General features: G+C 34.2%; 1 protein-coding gene across 1 annotated transcript; it reads right to left on the bottom strand.

The window, feature by feature from the left end:
* Nucleotides 1-2199: 2199 nt before the first annotated feature.
* LOC106121078 (sodium-coupled monocarboxylate transporter 2) lies at nt 2200-6178 on the bottom strand. Its single transcript, XM_013316572.1, has 10 exons — nt 5714-6178; nt 5430-5554; nt 5043-5195; nt 4742-4961; nt 4404-4674; nt 4213-4301; nt 4015-4123; nt 3586-3747; nt 3017-3198; nt 2200-2520 (listed from the first exon to the last, which is right to left on the bottom strand). The coding sequence occupies exons 1-10, from the start codon at nt 5911-5913 to the stop codon at nt 2223-2225; spliced, it is 1809 nt and encodes a 602-aa protein (XP_013172026.1). The 5' UTR covers nt 5914-6178; the 3' UTR covers nt 2200-2222.
* Between the last annotated feature and the right edge of the window lie 3708 nt (nt 6179-9886).

Below are 9886 nucleotides of genomic sequence, written 5' to 3'. Positions count from 1 at the left end.
ATTATAATTAGAAGCCTTTTTGTTCTTCCAGGCTATGTTCTACTTGTATGCTAAATTTCGTTGAGATCCATTCAGTTGTTCTGGAAATACCTTCAAACAAACATCCATCCATCTAAACATTCGCATTTATAATATTAGTAAGATTCATGAGTTGTTGTAACTCCTAGCTTCAACACAATAACAAACAAGTACAACTACTACAGATAAATAGACGAAACGTCTGGTTTTAGATTACTGCTGTGTATAAAAGTAGGCACATAAGTTTTCTTATATTTAAATGTATCCAATGGCCATTTAACATAATGGCACCGAAATGGCAAGAGCCAATACTACAACATGTCTAATACCGCAATTAAGCCACGTCACACGTCCATTACCATCTATATGGCAGCATTAAATTAATTGCGGTTGTGGCAATGCTCTGATCATTACGACCTGATATCGACCTTGTTTTATTAAACTCAATTATATGTTAGGAATTAAATATCATGTGGTCAATTTTATATAACACAATACTATATAAGGATACACTAAGACAGACATGGTATAATCGTACTAATATTATAAATACGAATGTTTAGATGGATGTTTGTTTGTTTAAAAGTATTTCCGAACGGCTCAACGGATCTTAATGAAATTTGTCATATGTATAGAACATAGTCTGGAAGACCACATAGGCTACTAACTTTTTTTTAATTCCGCGCAGACGAAGTCGCGGGCGATAGCTAATATTAATATAAAAATAATAATAAATTAGGGAAAATATTAATAATCTTTAATCGATTGGTTTTAAGATTTTGGACCAAAAATATATTATGCGTTACTTTGTTAATATTTATAATCTGTATTTCGGCAATTTCGTCTGTATTTATCCCGACATGAATTGTGTACAGGACATGGTTATATGCTTGTCATCGGAACGATCATTTCGCCTGCAGCGCCAATTTGTGCTAATAGTTCCAAAATGGACGCTACGACGACAATATGCCTAATGGCGCAATCACGAATACAGATTCATTCATATGGAAATCACTTTATAAATATCAGTTCTAGATATACCATTGTAACAATATATTTGAATACTTTGCTTGTATGAGTACATTTTATTTCTAATTTTAGACCAAGGTTTAGTTTTTAAAATAGTATAAGATTTGAGACAAAGATTTGCTTGTTTCAAATATTTAAGAACCTTATCGACTTAAGCATATAAATATTTTGAAGAAAAAAAGTAATATTTAAATTGTCATACCGTTTTAAAGAACCTAAATTAAAGTAGCTCTACAAATCCTAGCTTAACCGACATTCTTCCTTTGTCTTTGGAGAATGTTGTTAAGCTCATGACAACCCCTTTGCATATTTCTGACGTACAAAATAGATTATATTATTAAAATTAATATTTTTTCACACGAAATGCGACAAATTAAAACTTGAGTAAAAAACGATCCGAATATCTTTCGTGGGTTGTCTATGTTATTGTGCCTTGTAGAACGCTCCCTAAAATATTAGTAAGGGGCTAAAACAATTTTTAACAATGTCTAATTAGCGTATTTTGCAAAATAAATACTTTCAAATAAACTTCCTCTTGAAGCTCATATTATTTGAACTAGTATAAGACGAACTAAATTCCTACAGAGTAGACTGATAGAGAGAATTTTGAACTCTAACTTAGCATACGAGAACATTCAGTCGATCGGTTCCTCTCGGAATGCCATCTGGCGGTCATAACTAGACTCTGCAATTAGAATTTGCATTGCAAAGGAGAACTTCGACGTAGAGTCGTTGTCAAATCAATCGTTAATTATACGGTATTTGTTAAGTACGATTAAGAAAATTGGTATAATAAAACGTTATTTAACTCTAAATTTTTTCAATGTTCGTTTAGTATAGAATATTTTAATTATAAAACTTAAAAAAAATCTAGGAATACCGAGTTGAATACAGCTTGTAATGTGGCACATTATATTTTCGAGCATTACCTCAGTGTACCTAACACATTCAATTAGGTTACTAATCAAAGTTCATAAAAATACCCGTCACATTTTGTGAACTTCGTCGGAACTACTTTGAAATTCGTTACACGGTCGTGAGAAACTCTGTTACGTAAAATTAAAAAAATCCAATTTAATTTTCTCTCCTCAATGTATTATACCATAAGCCATCTATAAATAGGTGATGAAAGAGACTAATTTAAAAACAAAATAAAAAAATGTTAACATTTAATACTATCTTTCTATAACTTCTTTTAAATGCTTTAGAGCCTCGTCTAACGCCATATAAACTTCTTGTGTGTCCGGGGCTCTCATTTCTATGGATTCTGAAGGACTCCTTGACATTGACTTGTGTAGAAAACTCTGAGTGAGTGGACAAAAGACGTCTGGGTTCATTGAATCAGTTTTTGATTTGCCAGTCAAATAACTCATTGGTACTCCGATAAGGAGAACAGAAATCGCACCAGCGAATGGACAATACGTGAATGATATACGAAATAGAGACTGCAACGGTTTTGCTGGTAGCTGAGTTCTGTAACAAATTATTATTTTATTAGGAGTAGTAGGCCGTACACGACAAAAACAATATATTAGTTAAGATGTTATTAGGTAATAAAAGCTAGAAAATTTTCCCCACTTATTTGGTTTCCATAGAAGACTTTAAAGTCCCACTATGAAAATAATTTATATTTAAAACATAGTGCGTATTGAGCTTTAATAAACTTTCATTTTTATGAAGAATTTCGCAAGTTATTAATTGAGTGTAAAATGTAAACTCGAGTATTTAAAAGTGATTTAGTTTTAACTTCGAAGAGTTGAAATTGGCTATTAAGCCATTGTTAACGATATTTTATTGCACATAAATACTACACGTTAAGCTCAATATATAAAACGTAACTTTTAAACGGAATGTCGTCAACAAAAACTCGTTAATTCGAGCACTTTAATTACGCGATACAGGGACGTGCGTTATAACGTAAATAATTCACAGTTAACTGCCTATAAATAACGTTTAATTAGATACTCACGCTGCGTTGGGAATAATTGTTGTGATATTTGCTAGGATGTGCGTAAAATTCGCTTTACCACAACCTGTGGTAAGTAGCGGCTTGCCCTGAAAGGTCAATGCCCCTGTGGCAAGCGCGTGGTCGGCGCCGATGAGCAGCCAGCCGCAGAGCAACAGACTCAGCAGGCACCCGCTCAGTGCGCCCTGTTGCATTGAATTTAACATCTCATTAGAATACTTAATTAAAGTTGGTGGTAATTCTACTAAATTACGCAAATGCCTAGATGAGGCGACATAATCAAAATACGAATGTTTTCGAATCATATCAAAATCAAGACATAAAAGCTGACCTGTCCGCTAAACCTTGCAGTATTTTGCCTTTAACAGCTTTTCAACAAAGTTTTAAAAAATAGCCAAAAAGATAGTCATATATAACACTGCACTCTAGTGGTACAAAATATAAATAGATTTGTACGATACTTCATTTACTGATGGCAAAACGAACTGCCAACATTAATACTCAACTGAGTTCATAGATGGCGCTAATTATTTACTAGAAAATTAAATAGTTCGTGACAGAAATCAACTTACTGAACAATTAGCTCTAGAAAATACAATCCCAAGAGTAAATAGTCCTAAAAGTGTTCCAGCTGTTACACCTGTCACACCAGATGCAACATGTTGTAGGCGATCCAATTCTTTGGCTGCCCATACAACACCCGCGCAGTAAAATCCAACCAGTACGCACAAAACCTGAAAATAGATAATGTCAGTAGGTATTATAGGCAATTATTTTGTGTGATTTATTGAATGGCAATTGATATAGACCATTCAAATGCAATCTTGACATCGTTGCTTTTGTAAGACGTTTATAATGTTCTATATGCTAAACACTCCTAATAGATGGCGCTGTTGACATTTTTTAACACAATAGTTTGGGGACCATTGGATTTATAAAATGACGGTGATGATGATTAATTTTTTTATATTATTCCAACATAAAGTAAGTAATATACATACTTTCATTATTTTGCAGCACGTTAATTCGCTTGTGTTTTGAGGCATCCAAGGTCTGATAAACTCCTCAAACAGAACTCCTGATATAGAATTTATAAGAGAGGCAATACATCTGAAAGATACACAGCCTAGTTAGAATAATATTATGATTTTCCAAAGTAATCGAAACTTTGAAAGAATTTAAATAAAGTTGATATTTACCCAGCTGTTGCACTGAAAATTGAAATTATAAATATACCGCATATACCCGGAAACATTGCGGCTAAATTGTTCAGAAAATGTGGTACTAGCTGTAAAGGAAATCTGAGTTAAGTTTTTCTTTCTGACATTGACAACACGACATAATTGCATGTTTACAGTAGCTTCATTTTTTTTTAACTAAAATGAAATACCTGTTCATGTTTTTTGATCTGTCCAGTAAGAAGTGGATCACAGCCGGCATACCAAGCATACAACGCTAGCCCGAGGAAGCAGGATAGCAGCTTCATGAGTATAACCCCAGCACAGGAAATTGCCAAGCATAATCTGGCCTTTCCAATAGTTGGCACGGCAAGTAGCTTCTGCAGGGTCGACTGACTGAGCGCTATCTTCCATAGCCAGTTGGTGCTAAGCGCGAGAGTTACAGCGAAGAAGGACGTATGATGAGCCAATTCGGGATCTGGACTAATTTTTTTTTGGTAAATACAATATTCATACCTATGAAATGTTACCACTAATATAAGATACTCACTCATAAAGTACAAGTCGCCCACCGTCACTAGCAATTTCCCACATTTTTTTGAATCCCATAGGCAACAGAGCAAGCCCGCTTGGCAATGCAGTGCCAGCTAAAGCGAGAAACGTAGTCACAATGCCGATGCTAACGATAGCTCTAAGACCTCCGACTGCAATAAACGTCGCACAGGCTACGCAAATCACTGCAGTGATTCGACCAGCAAAGGGGTTGGTGACTGAAATAACAAGAAAGACGGATTTAAAACAAAATATTCAGTTGTCCTCTCTATGTTTTTAAGATTGTATAAAACCATTACCTAATCTGAATGCAAGCAGCGGTACGTAGGGAACTATCGGCAGTAACATCATCTTGCTGATTACAAACAGCACAGCAGCAATCGTGCGCGTATGCGTGGAGAACCTTATTTCCAGGTACTCGAAACTAGAGGACAATTGTAGCTTATGGAACACTGAAAATGCGTTAAAATTTATTTAAAAACCTTACGAGCCTTACGCCTACTTACAAGTATTTAACATAACATAAGAATTTTCATCTAATTAGGATACCTTAAGGTTACGAACCATGATGCATTTCATGCTTCGTATCGCAATGACAAATAAATAAAGGAATTCATAATCCATATATAACTGATAATTGCAAGAGGTGATTCAACCACGCTAAATGTGTACGCATCAATATTTACCTGGTAAATAGATGACAGCTGTAAGAAATGTGACGCCGATAAGCGAGAGAGCTGACGCCCAGTACTGCGTGCCTCGGAGGTAAATTTCAACCGGTACACCCAACAAAGTTATACTTGTCAAATGACTGCAAAAATGAAAACAGTAAAAACCATTTAGAAATAAGTCTCATGAAAAACAAAATGTAAGATGTAACATGAAGTGGTAGATATCAATAGATTTGTTACTTAAATGTAATTAAATGATGTTGAGCTAATTTTGTGTGTTAAAAAAATATATAACTTACCTTGCAATAAGAGCAAACGAAATAGATATAACTGACATATTTTTCCCGCCGAAAAGAAAACCGGCTACTGTATTGTATTTTCTATTCACCACAATAAAATACAAAATAACACCAATAATAACACCGAGGTTTATTCCGAATAAACAGTACTCTGCCACATTAAAATATATAGGCGATACAGTCACAGAAGAGTTTCTCATTTTGCCGTACAATTTATAACAAATTAATTTAAAATGTTACAAAATCGTTTTAACGAGTATCAGACATGGACTTGTCTCTTCACTAACACAGACGTGCTATCAATGCTTCTATTCCAACAACAATAAGAGAGATATTTGAGATAAAAGCGGATTTCTCTTCAATCTTTCTTCAAACAAACGCGTAAAGGATTTCAGTCTGCGTTGTTTGCCTAAGCCAAGTTTGAATTTTCGTATTTCAAAGGTCATTTTTTAAAGTTATCGTCCGTTATCGTTACCTAACTGTAATAAAAAGACGCGACGTAATTATGAATAGCTGTTATGACAACTACTATTTGTTTTTCGTATAATTTAACAATGAACTGTACATTAAATACAAAAGGATTAATAAAAATACGCCAGGCACGACGGCAACTTTCACAGTAGGTTCCGTAAGGCGCCAGATGTAATTTAGGCGTATTGTAAACTGCCGTGTTGTTACAATATTTAGTTTCATTGCCATTACTGGTATAGCATAACGTGATTAAAACTTGTAATTAAGAAGTAAAACGATTAAATTATAAAAATAATTTCTTAAGTGAATTGATGTGCTTCGTCAAGATTAGCTCAAAAATAGTAGTTAATTCTTAACTTATAAGTAGGTGAATTGTTTAATCGTAAAATGGAAACGGCTGCAGAACCCGAAATAAATGTTTACAATCAAAGTGTAAATAGTGCAATAGACGTCGAGCAAATAAAGTCGTAATGTTGTTTCTTGCGTCTGATTAGATGATTAAAGACGGAGAAACGACATTACCGACATTCATACAACTTAAAGTATCTAGTCAATATTTTCATTACAATCCACTCTCGCATTGATGACTATTTAAAATATTTTTTACTTTTTGGAGTCTTAGTGACCCTTGTTTACCCAACAAAGTCAAGGATAACAACGATTTTTGGCAACATTTTGTAATTTCTCCAACACTTTAGATTTTCCATGCCATCTTGTGACAAAAATATAAAGCTCATGTCTGCCACGTGCATTCTACAAATTGCTTCCATATAATTTTAGATCGAACTTATAGATGGCGCTGTTATTAATTTTAAAAAATCCTTTTTAGTTGTACAATTCTAATTATTTAATGTATTTACTACTGACGAATCAGGTTGTGATTAATTACAATTATAATTGATTGGTATACAAAAACAATGATTAAGTTTTAAATTACATTTAATTTTTTAAATTTATTTAGCCCTCAAGTAGGACTGGCGATGAGCCGACCCTATGTCAGCGGAACAACAACATAGAGTTGGTTCAGTTCGAACTCAGTTTGTAATAATTTATTACTATAAAGTGGTAGTGTTGTGTTAAAAAAGTAACTAGTTTAAAATTATGTAAACAACAGCGTATACCAATGTGACTGGCAACATACAGTGTAGTTAACCAGATATTTAAAAACTTTTTATTTTAAGATTAAACAAAACTTTTTATTATGTGGCATTACCATGCTCTATTACAACTAAACGTAATTAACAAAGTTGGAACATAATATACAAATATCTATAGATACTTAGAAACAAAAGTATACAAACGTAACGTATGTATACAGTTGTACATACTTAGACAAGTAGATGTTTGTAAGTGAGGGTGGCGGGCGGTACATTATTATGGATGGCGGGTCCCTCTCGCCGACATTAGAATATCACACTCACACCTGGCCCCCTGGCGACCTCCGTAAATACAGTTCTTGCCTTGACTTATGGTAAGTGGAGATGCTATATGAGCTTTTATAGGCTTTGTTACATGCACAATGTATGAAAGTAGTGCTATATTTCAAAACATTGTTTTATTTATCACATATTATCGCGATTGTTAAAAAAGGAGAAACAGCGGATCATCTGAAGTTTTAACAATCGCATACAAATTAATCCATTTGTTTTTAATCGGAGTATATAAAAAACAGAAGACATGATGGCTCTGACTAAGATCTCAGTGTGCGGACCACGGAGCATGTGATATAGAGCCTTAATAAATGCATGCCTTAATAATGCCTTTGCAACACTCTTTATTGGGACGACTATTAATTAGTTGATTTTACGATGTTATGCACTTAATTCTTAAACCGATGCACACTTAGATAATCATTGATTAAATAATTTTAAATTTGAAAGTTTAGTCACCGTATTCTTTTAAGTTATTGTAACTATTTAAACTAAACAAGACATTGATGTAAGCAAATAACACCATATCTTTGTTTTACTTTTCCCTTTCCACGCATCCACTATCCATGTAATGGAAATCTAGTGGCGCAATAAATTCTTTTTGCCTACATTCCGTACACACAAATCACCTAATACACAATATCGCAAATATTTTTGTCCAGAACATCGTGACACGGGACCTCCCGAACAAGCAAATGCTTCAGAAGAATGGAAGCAGGGTGCCTTACTAGGGAAATGCAGGAAAAAGATAGCCGAATGCAAAACCTGCAAGCGAAATAAAGACGGTTGCGAAGAAATATTAAATTATATTTCCCAATGGTGTCAGCCAGTTATTAAGTGGCCAGACGCCATTTTGAATTATTATATTTTTTCTTTCCCCAGATCTTTTTGTTGGGAATGCTTTATTTGAAATAGTTATAAAAAGTATTCGTTAAATATTTTCAACATATGAATAAAAAAAAATTTATAACATTCATTTCTAAAGAATCTGACGAAGCTGCGAATCAAAACTAGCGATTTAATCAAATATCAAGGGATTAAGAAGCCTAGAATAATGTTGAGTACAAAGAGAGTGCCCGAGGCGTATGATAAACCGGCGATAACCAGATATAGAGAGAAATGAATTGGTAGCTTCGAGCGGCGTTTTTTTGTATGTTGTGGTGGTTTTTGGCGGCTATTCTCAACTCAATCGATATATTTCTCGATTATGCTTCGCATTTATTTTTTATATAATTTATTTGATTTTAATATATTTTTAAATGACGCGAGGCTGGTTGCCACTGAATATTATACTGAAACGAGAGAGGAGTGTCAAGACTGCGATAAATGCATGTCAGTGGTCTCTACCTAACACTTTAGGTTGCATTTTTTTATGTATTATTTAAATGTGTTAACAAAATTTACAATTACGTTTGAAATAATCTGTTGATTATTCAATATGAAAAAATTGGAATTCGTACTTTCAGAGTTTGCTTTGATAATAACCCCCTTTCATTTAACGGGGACGCGTTATCAAGGGATGTTTTCTTCTCTTTTGCGTTAACTGTATGTTATTTCCCGTTCGTAGGCATCATTAACATAAATTTTACGGGCTCTTAGATAAGCTTTGTCTATATCTCGACCTTTTTATTAAGTTTTATATGGCGCTCTGTATAATATAATTTTAGTACGTTATTACTTGTTTTCGTAATAATATGATAAGTAATAATTTCATCACAACGTAGAAATGTTTAGCCATTTAAAAAAGTATGGAATGACTGTGTGAAAGAGGATATGCGTAAGAAGGGGGTAGACTCGGATATGACGGCTGATAGAGATGTATGGAGGAGTAGTACATGCTGTGCCGACCCTCGATAGGGATAAGGGCAGGTTGATGATGATGATGATGATGTAGAAATGTTTAGCCAAAACATTTATTTTAAAAATTAAAACAAACATTATAGATAGCCGGTAGCATAAAATCAATTTCAGTCAATAACAGGATTTAAAAAAAGAAATAAAAAAATATTAAAAAAAATCATCGTGGCTATCTTTGGGGGAGGACTACACCCAGCAGTAGGCATCATATGGCTGAAGGGAGAGTTGTTTATGGACTGTAAAACAACGGATAAAAACGGTTAAAAGAAAGCAAAAGATTGTCATCCTAGTTGGGACTAATAGAAAAATGGAGGGAGGCACACGACACTGGAATATATTAGGTAATCGCACTCTAGTTTGTATGTGAGGTGTGTGGGGTGCGGGGTGCGGGGTGCGGGGTGCGGGGTGCGGGGTG

The sequence above is a fragment of the Papilio xuthus genome, unplaced genomic scaffold (assembly GCF_000836235.2).
Source record: "Papilio xuthus unplaced genomic scaffold, Pxut_1.1 DF826945.1, whole genome shotgun sequence".
In the NCBI taxonomy this organism is placed as follows: domain Eukaryota; kingdom Metazoa; phylum Arthropoda; class Insecta; order Lepidoptera; family Papilionidae; genus Papilio; species Papilio xuthus.
Note: the sequence above shows the minus strand (reverse complement) of the source record. Positions and strands in the feature narration are given on the sequence as shown.

Excerpts from the sequence above, each read along its gene's own strand:
- LOC106121078 (XM_013316572.1), bottom strand. The coding sequence starts at position 5,913 with ATGAGAAACTCTTCTGTGACTGTATCGCCTATATATTTTAATGTGGCA. Across the intron at positions 4,962-5,042 it reads GCTGCTTGCATTCAGATTAG|TCACCAACCCCTTTGCTGGT; the intron begins GTAATGGTTTTA and ends TTGTTATTTCAG. Across the intron at positions 4,302-4,403 it reads AGATCAAAAAACATGAACAG|CTAGTACCACATTTTCTGAA; the intron begins GTATTTCATTTT and ends TTTCCTTTACAG.